We start from the raw sequence: 12636 nt of genomic DNA on the forward strand, positions 1-12636 counted from the left end.
CTTGCTGAAAATGGAACACCCCAGTAAGACCCAATGTCTGTGCACTAGCGTGTAAATTACCTCGCAACACGTCGATGTATCTCATATGATCCACTGTACCGTGGATTACTGCTAGATTTCCAACGCCGGACGCCGCCTACAGCCCCAGACCATGATACCACCCCCACCGTGCTTGACTGTCGGATGCATGTGTTTGATGTCGAGGTGCGTATTCGGCTTGCGCCAAACTTTCTTTCTTGCACCAACTCCGAACACATTGAACTTCGATTCGTCGCTAAATATCACAGTGTTCCAAAACTCCATCGGCTTGCTGATGTGGTCCTTGGCAAACTGCAGTCGTTTCTGCCGGTTAATTTCCGATATGTATAGCTTTTTCCTGAGAGAACGTCCATGCATGTTAGCCTCATTCAACACATTTCGTATAGTTTGAACACTAACCGTCTTGTCGAACATTGTCTGAACAACCTCAGCAATAGTAGCTGCACTTGTAGCAGGTTCCTTCCGAGCAAGTGCGATGATATGGCGACGCTCTCGGGTTGTAAGCACTTTTGGACGTCCAGGACGACATTTATTCACTGTTCTTCCAGTCTCTTTATATTTATGAATGATGGCTCGTATCGTGGTGTAGCTAACAGACACCTCTGCTTCGCTTTGTCGATAGCTTCTCCCTTGTGAATGGAGCAATACCACTCTCTTACGCAACTCCACTGAATGTTCCTTCTTCTTCGGCCACATGCTGACCACTATCGCGCAATTCAGCAACATACAAGCGACTGGGCCGTCAACAACACGCAGTGTCTATTGCGTCAGCAGATGGTATTCCGGTACTTGGAAACCCAGCAATATACGAGAAGCCGCGCTCTGTGCCAATACTTTTTGTGTGACCAGGAGATACAGGTTTTCCCTTAACACTGCATTTCTTTGTTCATGGTAGGCACTGTGGGCAGAACTGTAATGTCTGGTATGTGAGGTAGCACGTACATGTGCTGTGTACCGGAAGGTGCGGCGTTTGTAACCAGCAACAATAAATACGCACGTGTGCCAATACTTTTTGGTGCGATTTTATGTATGAAGTAGGTTGGATTTTGACATCTTAGGCTGGTGTGGATACCATGACACCTCTGTGCTTGGACAAGAGTGCCGCGTAGCGGCTTCTGCTGTTAAAAGAGACGCCGAATGCATGTGAATGAGCTTTCGTGTCATGTAAGAACATGGCGGGTACTATACGCTCTGTCCTCGGTTGTCGGAATAACCAGACAAGTTTTACGAATATATGACATGACGGGAGAAACGCTCTGTTACGTATTCAAGATAATTCGTGTTGACCTTGGAAAGCAAGTTATAAACACTCTATTTCGCTCTGTTTATTTAAAATTGTCCAGACGTATGTCAATTAAACTTCAGTGATTGTCATTTTGCACACGAGTGAAAGGCAAGCATAAAGTGTAGCATAAGTAACTCTGATAACGTAAATCACTTAAAAGTGGAAATACTTACCGAACACCATGTTTGCAAACCACTTCATATTAACAGAATCACTACCGTTCTGGCATAAAACGCCAGTAAGCAGCAATAATAATTTGTGCACAACAGATTGCAACCTACCACAAAAATGATCCAGTACAGTAGCTATAAGTATATAAGAACCCCATCCTAGTCACTTGAACAAATTATTTTTTAAGGCTATAAACTATCAGGTTACCTTCCATTGGGGAAGCTGTTGCACTCAGCGACTGTTAATTTGACTTGTAAATTATAGATTTCAGCGATCAGTCTTCCTCTTTAAATTTTATTGGCAGATCAGACCACAGTTCAAGTGGATGAAGCCCGACCAACAGGCATTACATGCACTGAGCATAAATAATAGTGCATTGAGAATGGCTAGTTTCTAGCTGATATGTAGATCTGCCAACAAAATTTAAAAAGGACGACTGATCGCTGTCGTCTTTCCAGTAAAGATTTTGCCTATTCGAGGTTTCGAATAAACCTGCGATTTCAGTCCGTAGATACCGATCAATATCGCGATTCTGATATTTTCACCCTGGGGATGAGCGTGCGAGAACGTCAGTCGATTTGACCGAAGAAAAGAAACTAATTTGGATTTTACCGATTGTCGTCCGGAGTCTGTTCGTTCGGGGGATAAGATCGGCTGTAGTATGACAGCGCACGTGGTGGCATACTGATTTGCAAAGATCGGCCGTCTCCGGCCGATGCCGGTCGTCGGTGAAATCCACCGATATCGGAACCACTGTGACCGTAGCCTAAGCGTAAGCAAGGTAGGGACGATGGGAGTAGAGCTCGTTTGTGTCACCTCGAGCTCTATGATGACGGGGAGGGGGGGGGGGGGATAAAAAGATAATGGAAAAAATAATGGAAGGAACGTGACGAGGTTCTACAAGTGCCCCCAGAGTCGGATTAAGGTCCAGGCAACGCGAGGGGCCGCTTGGGGCGCAGATCGGAGAGGACGTCAGAGGCGTCCCCACTGCATAATTTGTACGCAGCGTCTACAGACAATTGATCGCCACTAGATCTAGATTTATTTTTAAAGGTTGTACCATGACACCACGGAACGACAACTAATGTGTTATGGCGTGAAGGAGTCTTACTACGTTTTGATGTTTCACCATGTCCAGTCTTTCGAATGCGCAGAAGCACATTAAACCGTGCACAAGTGAAGGTGTGCTCGCGGTCCTGATGCCAAATTTCACCGAGTCTAAGACGAGTAATATATAGCTGAGCGCGGTAGATTTAGTGCCTTGTCTTTCAGACTGCCGCATCTACTTTACATTTAAACAGCATTCAAAGCAAAATAACCAGCCAATCCACAAGGTGTCAAAAGTTAGGGTTTTCACGTGCTCTTGCGCTCTGAAACAGCAGCCGCCACTGATTTGCAGAGTAATCATGTAGATGTAGAATCTCACTCTTGGACGAACAATATTATTGCGCACATGGGAAATATTGTCAATATTTAAAAAAATGTGGGACTAGAAATTTGATATTGTGCACACCAGGAGCTGTCTGTCAGAAGTCGCTACACAGCCACTGTGAAACAATTGCAGGACGGCGGCAGCGCCAGCCCCAGGCTGCTGTCTCGCTCCGGCTCTTTCCCGAGGCGCACCTCGCTGACCCCGTCTGCGGCTCCGAGTAGTCCCTCCACCACCAGCTGGGGATCGTCCGAAAACCTCGACGCATTTGAGTAAGTAGAAGTTGTGCTTTACTTTACAAGTGTAACTGTCCGTTACCATACAATTATCAATTTCTTCATATACACTCCTGGAAATGGAAAAAAGAACACATTGACACCGGTGTGTCAGACCAACCATACTTGCTCCGGACACTGCGAGAGGGCTGTACAAGCAATGATCACACGCACGGCACAGCGGACACACCAGGAACCGCGGTGTTGGCCGTCGAATGGCGCTAGCTGCGCAGCATTTGTGCACCGCCGCCGTCAGTGTCAGCCAGTTTGCCGTGGCATACGGAGCTCCATCGCAGTCTTTAACACTGGTAGCATGCCGCGACAGCGTGGACGTGAACCGTATGTGCAGTTGACGGACTTTGAGCGAGGGCGTATAGTGGGCATGCGGGAGGCCGGGTGGACGTACCGCCGAATTGCTCAACACGTGGGGCGTGAGGTCTCCACAGTACATCGATGTTGTCGCCAGTGGTCGGCGGAAGGTGCACGTGCCCGTCGACCTGGTACCGGACCGCAGCGACGCACGGATGCACGCCAAGACCGTAGGATCCTACGCAGTGCCGTAGGGGACCGCACCGCCACTTCCCAGCAAATTAGGGACACTGCTGCTCCTGGGGTATCGGCGAGGACCATTCGCAACCGTCTCCATGAAGCTGGGCTACGGTCCCGCACACCGTTAGGCCGTCTTCCGCTCACGCCCCAACATCGTGCAGCCCGCCTCCAGTGGGGTCGCGACAGGCGTGAATGGAGGGACGAATGGAGACGTGTCGTCTTCAGCGATGAGAGTCGCTTCTGCCTTGGTGCCAATGATGGTCGTATGCGTGTTTGGCGCAGTGCAGGTGAGCGCCACAATCAGGACTGCATACGACCGAGGCACACAGGGCCAACACCCGGCATCATGGTGTGGGGAGCGATCTCCTACACTGGCCGTACACCACTGGTGATCGTCGAGGGGACACTGAATAGTGCACGGTACATCCAAACCGTCATCGAACCCATCGTTCTACCATTCCTAGACCGGCAAGGGAACTTGCTGTTCCAACAGGACAATGCACGTCCGCATGTATCCCGTGCCACCCAACGTGCTCTAGAAGGTGTAAGTCAACTACCCTGGCCAGCAAGATCTCCGGATCTGTCCCCCATTGAGCATGTTTGGGACTGGATGAAGCGTCGTCTCACGCGGTCTGCACGTCCAGCACGAACGCTGGTCCAACTGAGGCGCCAGGTGGAAATGGCATGGCAAGCCGTTCCACAGGACTACATCCAGCATCTCTACGATCGTCTCCATGGGAGAATAGCAGCCTGCATTGCTGCGAAAGGTGGATATACACTGTACTAGTGCCGACATTGTGCATGCTCTGTTGCCTGTGTCTATGTGCCTGTGGTTCTGTCAGTGTGATCATGTGATGTATCTGACCCCAGGAATGTATCAATAAAGTTTCCCCTTCCTGGGACAATGAATTCACGGTGTTCTTATTTCAATTTCCAGGAGTGTATTACTCATTACCTGAATGGAAATTTGCAGATGGAAATTAAATTACAGCGTTGATATACTCTTATTTAAGGCGTATATTACTAATTTACATTATCTGGTACACAACACGTGCATCTTCCTAGCAATCAGTGAACCTAGAATGAGTAACGGTAGCAAGGCTGGCAGGTGCGCAGAACAGACAAGAAACCTAAATCTGAAAGGGGAAATGGGGAAATAAATAAATTTCAGAAACAGGTCCCGAGAACTGAATCACGAGAGAAGCAAGGTGCATAATAGTTTTCATGATTCCAAACGCTAGACTTTTTCGCATTGCTTAAATGTAGGTCCACTGACTCAAGCTCTTCAAGCCACGCCATTGTGTCTGACAAAGAGGAGTACATCACTTCTGTTACACCAACCCCTCTCTGACTGGCAAACTGTGTGCTGGTTGACTGTCTTCAAGTAACTCTGCATATTCTCAGAAGAATCTGATTTTACCTCCACTGTTATTTTGTCAGATATAGACGAAATTAATTGCTGTTGCATTCTCATTGGAACCGTGATGCACAATGCCTCTCTTGTAACATCTGTTACTCGAGTTGGTTGAGCGCCTACAAGATGACTTATCGCTGACGAAAAGAACATATGACACTGTATGTATATCCTTTAATCGTCTCTTACCTCCATTAACTGTGCCTGGTGAGAGTATCATTCTGGCGAATAACACTCGAGGATGATCAAAATGAAAGTTTTGCAACCCATCTCTTTCTTAGATTAATTAAATTTCTAATATGATTTCTTCAAAGAATCTGCCATTCACGCAGCTACTTTTATGTGTTTCTGCCACCCTAAATCTCTCTAGCTGCGTACCACTAGGTATTTCATTGTTGTCTCTGTTTGCAAGAATTGATCGACAATGGAACAATCAGACGATAATGAGTTTCCATGGCATCTTGTAAGCAATATGTGGCTTTTGTTAAAGTTGAGCCAGTATTCCTTGCACCATATGTCCATCCTATGCGATTCTTTTTGCATTTAATTACTATTTACTGCCATTATGACTTCCCTACATACAACAACGTTATTTGTGAACGGCCTTAACTCACACAGCAACACACTAATGTATCACGTGATCGTAAGTGCAGTTTATCCAAAATAGCTGTTACGCATCATAAACTGTGACAGCTGCACAATAGAATTTCAGTGCCACATGTGATAGAGGTCTTCCAACAATTGTTCAGATTGGCTGTTAATGATATCATAACAAAGCCTCAGGATGTCAACAGTAGCGAATGCTGTCATAGAGCAAGTGAGGCTAACCGTTAGATTAAATTCATCCAGTGTGTGTCCATGAAGTGGATATACTATGCATGAACGCTGGAATGTACTGGGAAAACGCATCGTAAATCATACACAATTACAGTGTAAAAGAAGTAAAAGAGATGGATGCAACAGTTCTCAGGTAGCTTTATGTTGGAGGTTAAATAACTTGGATGAAGACAAGTAGGCTACCAGACAGATCTCAACTTTCAAAAGTGGCAAATTGAGTACTCAAAACTTTCAGTTATGAGGCGGTGAAAATCTCTCAGCCCAAAAGTTAATGTCATTTGTATCTTTAGCAATAGGAGGGAATAAGGCCCTTTATTTTTTAAGAGAGGTCAATTAAGACAAGCCAGCAGTTTTCTGCTGTACTAGCAGGCCAGAGTCAGGCTGTCCATTGCTTCCTTCTCAGTGCTGCTGTGTGTATGCCACCGTCCAGAGCGTCATCCAGAATTAGAAATCTCTTCCTCCGCAATCTCCTGTCTCTTTCCACATACGCTTCCAAGACCGTTATTGTAAAAGACGGGCAAATGAAAGCGAGACAGATACAGGAAAAGTAACTAATTCTTAATTATTTCAAAACTAATCACCGTAACATAACGACATTTCTCCGTTTGTGAGGCAAGGCGATCAATGTCTTCATTGAAAAAATATTTGCAGTTGCCTGTGGACCCATGTTTTATCCGGACGTCGAAATCTTCGACTGAAGGAAATCGACAGCCTCCATCGTCTTTGTTCAAGACTCCAAAAATATAGGGCCACAATTTGCCGAGATTGCTTCGACTAAGCTGCAGAACAAAATTGTTAGGCTTACGTGGTCACTTGCTGACAGACTGCCTGTTGGCCTCTGTATCGGGTTCTTCGGCAACGTTCGTCTGAGGATTTTTCTAAAGTTCCAGTAAGAGTGGCTGGCATTGTCAAAGTTTCACCCTCCATTGCTGGTGGTGGTCTGGAGCCGAACTCGCGACCGCAGACTATGTACCTGGCGCGCCAACGTCCAAGGACTTCTTCGCGGTCATTTCCGGTGCGGTTATCCTCTTGATACCTGCAGACTACTACGATCCGACAAAGAAGACCAAAAAGTGTCTCAGATAGGCAAAGGAGAAAAGGGACTCACTTCCTATGTCGGCAATATACCACATACCATGCATTTGCTGAAAAGTTTTGTGTTGGAATGACTGGACGATCAGTCAGCTCCAGGATCTCAGAACATAAGCGGCATGGCAGTTTGGGAAAGGTGGAGAAATCGGCCGTGGTAGAGCAAGCGCTGTGTGAGACTGACCACGTAGTAAAATTCGCCGACACGGAAACTCTGGCTCTAGAGAAGAGCTACCGCAACCGCTTGTTCGGAGAAGCTATAGAAATACACAATCACGAGAATAGCTCCAACAAGAAAGAAGAAAGCCTTATGATAAACGGATCCTGGCTTCCCGTGCTGCAGCGAACGACCGTTGTAGGTAGCGACAGGACAACCACAAAGACCGCGGAGATGTCCTTGGACGTTGGCGCGCCAGGTACCTATAGTCTGCGGCCGCGAGCTCGGCTCCAGACCACCACCAGCAGTGGGCAGTGAAGCTTTGACAATGCCGACCAGTCATGCTGGCGAAACGTCAGAAAAATCATCAGACGGACATCGGCCGAAGAACCCGAGACGGAAGCCAGCAGCCAGTTTGTATGCTGCAAAAGTTTCGCTGGGAATCAATAGACGTTCCCCGTAAAGTACCGATCGCTCCCCATGCGATCTACACACTTTGAAGCCCTGAAGAAAGACATTGGTTGCTGTCGATTTGTTTCGGACCAGGTCATGCAAGCCTGTGTACAATCATGGTTCCATAGGCAACCTCAAGTTTTTTTTCCACTGTGTCATCAATCGTCTTGTCTCACTATGGGATTAATAGTTTGGCGATTACTTTTGAAATAGTAAACAGTTTACTTACTTTTTTCCATTTGTCTCGTTTTCATTTGAGTGCCCCTTCTACTTCTTACTTTATACACTATGATCTATTCATTCTCAGTTTCCTGTTCTTACACGAGTGCTCTGTCGTCCCATTCTTTTCTGTACCTCATCTTTTTTCACTCTGTACATCGAACTTATATTTTGATCCTCCACCACTTCCACATCTCAAAAGCCTCCAGAACTGGTTCATTTTTCTTCACCACTATCTAAAGTTCAGCGCAATGCAGGAAGACAGTCCATGTAAAATGCTTTATCACATAACCAATGCAGGAGGAAACATACATCACAAACCACTGTTCGCATTTTAGCAAGGATTATGCACCATTAGAGCAACTTTGAATATGCTTAAGCCATGTAATTTAATTTTCACCCACTAAATCAGCTTAATTATTGCACTTCTTTTTTAAAGGAATACAACCAATACCTTTATGGACAACATACAAGAAATTAGTGAATCAAGACGAGAAAGTTGCAGCAGTAGACTCGAGCTGGAGAATGTGGAGCCAGAAGGAAATAATAATTATGGGTATGTCCTATCATAGTTAAAATTTTTGCCTATTATATATGTGAACTGAAAAAAATTGTATGTGTTGAACGAATGATTATAAAGTGTTGCACAAAAATATCTGTGGCAAATGACTTGGAGTTATTCCGACAGGAATTATTGTCTTAGAATAAACAATTTTAAATCTGACTTGAAATCCCATAAATATTTTCCGTGAAATCTTACAGGAGAATGTGTTTCCACAGAAGTATGCAGAGTAATGAATATTCTAAATTTAAGGTTGGATGTGTTATTACATCCCTTCAATGTTGTTTTAACGTAAGTAAGCAAAAAAATGTTGGTGTCTACAGGACGTGATGACTTTCCTGGTTTTTCTCTACAGCTATGCTGTTGGAGTAGTGACGGTTGCATTGACATATGTCACCGACCTGAGATTGTCGTACAGCTCGTTTTTAAGTATGAAGGAATTCCTGCCGGCTGCATAACAGCGTTGTGAAAATTAAGATAGATTTCTGGCTGTCAGATCGTTTCGGTTTCTATCAACTCACTTGACATGGATGATTATAGAATTTGCAAAACGTGCTACTACGTACATGATATACTTCTTGATTTCTGTAATGCGTTGAAGAAGCAACATACTTTTCCGTCTCGTCATCAACGAAGGTAAACAAACTGCTTGATTCGTTCATCAGATGGGGAAAAAAAGGGGGAATTAAGATAATGATTTCTAACAACCTGAGTTGTCGAGTATCCTGCACGATCGTGAACCCAAATCATGACACCTCAGTGCGTGAACGATGCTGATAACTGACAGAATGCTTGACGTCTGTGCATTAACGACGCTGTTATCTGTCAGCACACCTGGCGTCTGTGCAGGAACCATGCTGGTATCCAGCACATGGTGCATGAACACTGGTGATATCCGGCCGAATACCAGACACCTCAGGGCTTAGAACGATACTGATATCTGACAGAATGCCTGAGGTCTGTTCACGAACGACGCTGTTATGTGTCAGGACACCTGACGTCTGTGGAGGAACCATGCTGGTATCCAGCACATGGTGCATGAACGACACTGATATCCGGCCGAATACCAAACACCTCAGGGCTTGAATGATATTGATATCTGACAGAATGCTTGACGTCTGTTCATGAACGACGTTGTTACCTGTCAGGACACCTGGCGTCTGTACAGGAACCATGCTGGTATCCGGCACATGGTGCATGAACGACACTGATATCGGGCCGAATACCAGACACCTCAGGGCTTGAATGATACTGATATCTGACAGAATGCTTGATGTCTGTGCATTAACGATGCTGTTATCTGTCAGGACACCTGACGTCTGTGGAGGAACCATGCTGGTATTCGGCACATGGTGCATGAACGACGCTGATATCCGGCCGAATACCAGACACCTCAGGGCTTGAACGATATTGATATCTGACAGAATGCTTGACGTCTGTTCATGAACGACGTTGTTATCTGTCAGGACACCTGACGTCTGTACAGGAACCATGCTGGTATCCGGCACATGGTGCATGAACGACACTAATATCTGGCCAAATACCAGACACCTCATGGCTTGAATGATACTGTTATCTGACAGAATGCTTGACGTCTGTGCATTAACGATGCTGTTATCTGTCAGGACACCTCACGTCTGTGGAGGAACCATGCTGGTATCCGGCACATGGTGCATGGACGATGTTGATATCTGGCCGAATACCACATACCTCAGGGCTTGAATGATACTGTTATCTGACAGAATGCTTGATGGCTGAGCATTAACGATGCTGTTATCTGTCAGGACACCTGACGTCTGTGGAGGAACCATGCTGGAATTCGGCACATGGTGCATGAGCGACACTGATATCCGGCTGAATACCAGACACTACAGGGCTTGAATGATATTGATATCTGACAGAATGCTTGATGTCTGCTCATGAACGGTGTTGTCATCTGTCAGGACACCTGACGTCTGTACGGGAACCATGCTGGTATCCAGCACATGGTGCATGAACGACACTCTGGCCGAATACCAGACACCGCAGGGCTTGAATGATACTGTTATCTGACAGAATGCTTGACGTCTGTGCATTAACGATGCTGTTATCTGTCAGGAAACCTCACGTCTGTGGAGGAACCATGCTGATATCCGGCACATGGCGCATAGACGATGCTGATATCTGGCCGAATACCAGACACCTCAGGGCTTGAATGATGCTGTTATCTGACAGAATGCTTGATGGCTGTGCATTAACGATGCTGTTATCTGTCAGGACACCTCACGTCTGTGGAGGAACCATGCTGGTATCCGGCACATGGTGCATGACCGACACTGATATCCGGCTGAATACCAGACACCTCAGGGCTTGAACGATATTGATATCTGACAGAATGCTTGACGTCTGTTCATGAAAGACGTTGTTATGTGTCAGGACACCTGACGTCTGTACAGGAACCATGCTGGTATCCGGCACATGGTGCATGAACGAGACTGATATCTGGCCGAATACCAGACACCTCAGGGCTTGAATGATGCTGTTATCTGACAGAATGCTTGATGGCTGTGCATTAACGATGCTGTTATCTGTCAGGACAACTGACGTCTGTGGAGGAACCATGCTGGTATCCAGCACATGGTGCATGGACGATGCTGATATCCAGCCGAATACCAGACACCTCAGGGCTTGAATGATACTGTTATCTGACAGAATGCTTGATGTCTGTGCATTAACGATGCTGTTGTCTGTCAGGACACCTGACGTCTGTACAGGAACCATGCTGGTATTCGGCACATGGTGCATGAACGACGCTGATATCCGGCCGAATACCAGACACCTCAGGGCTTGAACGATATTGATATCTGACAGAATGCTTGACGGATGTGCATTAACGATGCTGTTATCCGTCAGGACACCTCACGTCTGTGGAGGAACCACGCTGGTATCCGGCACATGGTGCATGAACGACGCTGATATCTGGCCGAATACCAGACACCTCAGGGCTTGAATGATACTGTTATCTGACAGAATGCTTGATGTCTGTGCATTAACGATGCTGTTATCTGTCAGGACACCACACGTCTGTGGAGGAACCATGCTGGTATTCGGCACATGGTGCATGAGCGACACTGATATCAGGCTGAATACCAGACACCTCTGGGCATGAACGATACTGTTATCTGACAGAATGCTTGACGTCTGTGCATTAACGATGCTGTTATCTGGCAGGACACCTCACGTCTGTGGAGGAACCATGCTGGTATCTGGCACATGGTGCATGAACGACACTGATATCTGGCCGAATACCAGACACCTCAGGGCTTGAACGATATTGATATCTGACAGAATGCTTGACGTCTGTTCATAAACGACGTTGTCATCTGTCAGGAAACCTGACGTCTGTACAGGAACCATGCTGGTATCCGGCACATGGTGCATGAACGACACTCTGGCCGAATACCAGACACCTCAGGGCTTGAATGATACTGTTATCTGACAGAATGCTTGACGTCTGTGCATTAACGATGCTGTTATCTGTCAGGACACCTCACGTCTGTGGAGGAACCATGCTGGTATCCGGCACATGGTGCATGGACGATGTTGATATCTGGCCGAATACCACATACCTCAGGGCTTGAATGATACTGTTATCTGACAGAATGCTTGACGTCTGTTCATGAACGACGTTGTTATCTGTCAGGACACCTGACATCTGTTCAGGTACCATGCTGGTATCCGGCACATGGTGCATGAACGACACTGATATCTGGCCGAATAACAGACACCTCAGGGCTTGAACGATATTGATATCTGACAGAATGCTTGACGTCTGTGCATTAACGAAGCTGTTATCTGTCAGGACACCTCACGTCTGTGGAGGAACCATGCTGGTATCCGGCACATGGTGCATGGACAATGCTGATATCTGGCCGAATACCAGACACCTCAGGGCTTGAATGATATTGTTATCTGACAGAATGCTTGATGGCTGTGCATTAACGATGCTGTTATCTGTCAGGACAGCTCACTTCTGTGGAGGAACCATGATGGTATCCGGCACGTGGTGCATGGACGATGCTGATATCTGGCCGAATACCAGACACCTCATTGCTTGAATGATATTGTTATCTGACAGAATGCTTGAAGTCTGTTCATGAACGACGTTGTTATCTGTC

At 46.3% G+C, this 12636-nt stretch overlaps 1 protein-coding gene across 2 annotated transcripts in view; it reads left to right on the plus strand.

Annotated features, from left to right (window-relative positions):
• LOC126260076 (inositol 1,4,5-triphosphate receptor associated 2-like) overlaps positions 1-12636 on the plus strand; it is a 720512-nt gene that overhangs the window by 655926 nt on the left and 51950 nt on the right. For both annotated transcript variants that reach the window (XM_049957280.1, XM_049957281.1), the window contains exons 12-13: positions 3060-3196; positions 8357-8473. In XM_049957280.1, coding sequence (XP_049813237.1) covers positions 3060-3196; positions 8357-8473 — 254 coding nt within the window. The remainder of the gene's footprint in view (positions 1-3059; positions 3197-8356; positions 8474-12636) is intronic.

The sequence above is a fragment of the Schistocerca nitens genome, chromosome 5 (genome assembly GCF_023898315.1).
Source record: "Schistocerca nitens isolate TAMUIC-IGC-003100 chromosome 5, iqSchNite1.1, whole genome shotgun sequence".
Classification (NCBI taxonomy): Eukaryota; Metazoa; Arthropoda; class Insecta; order Orthoptera; family Acrididae; genus Schistocerca; species Schistocerca nitens.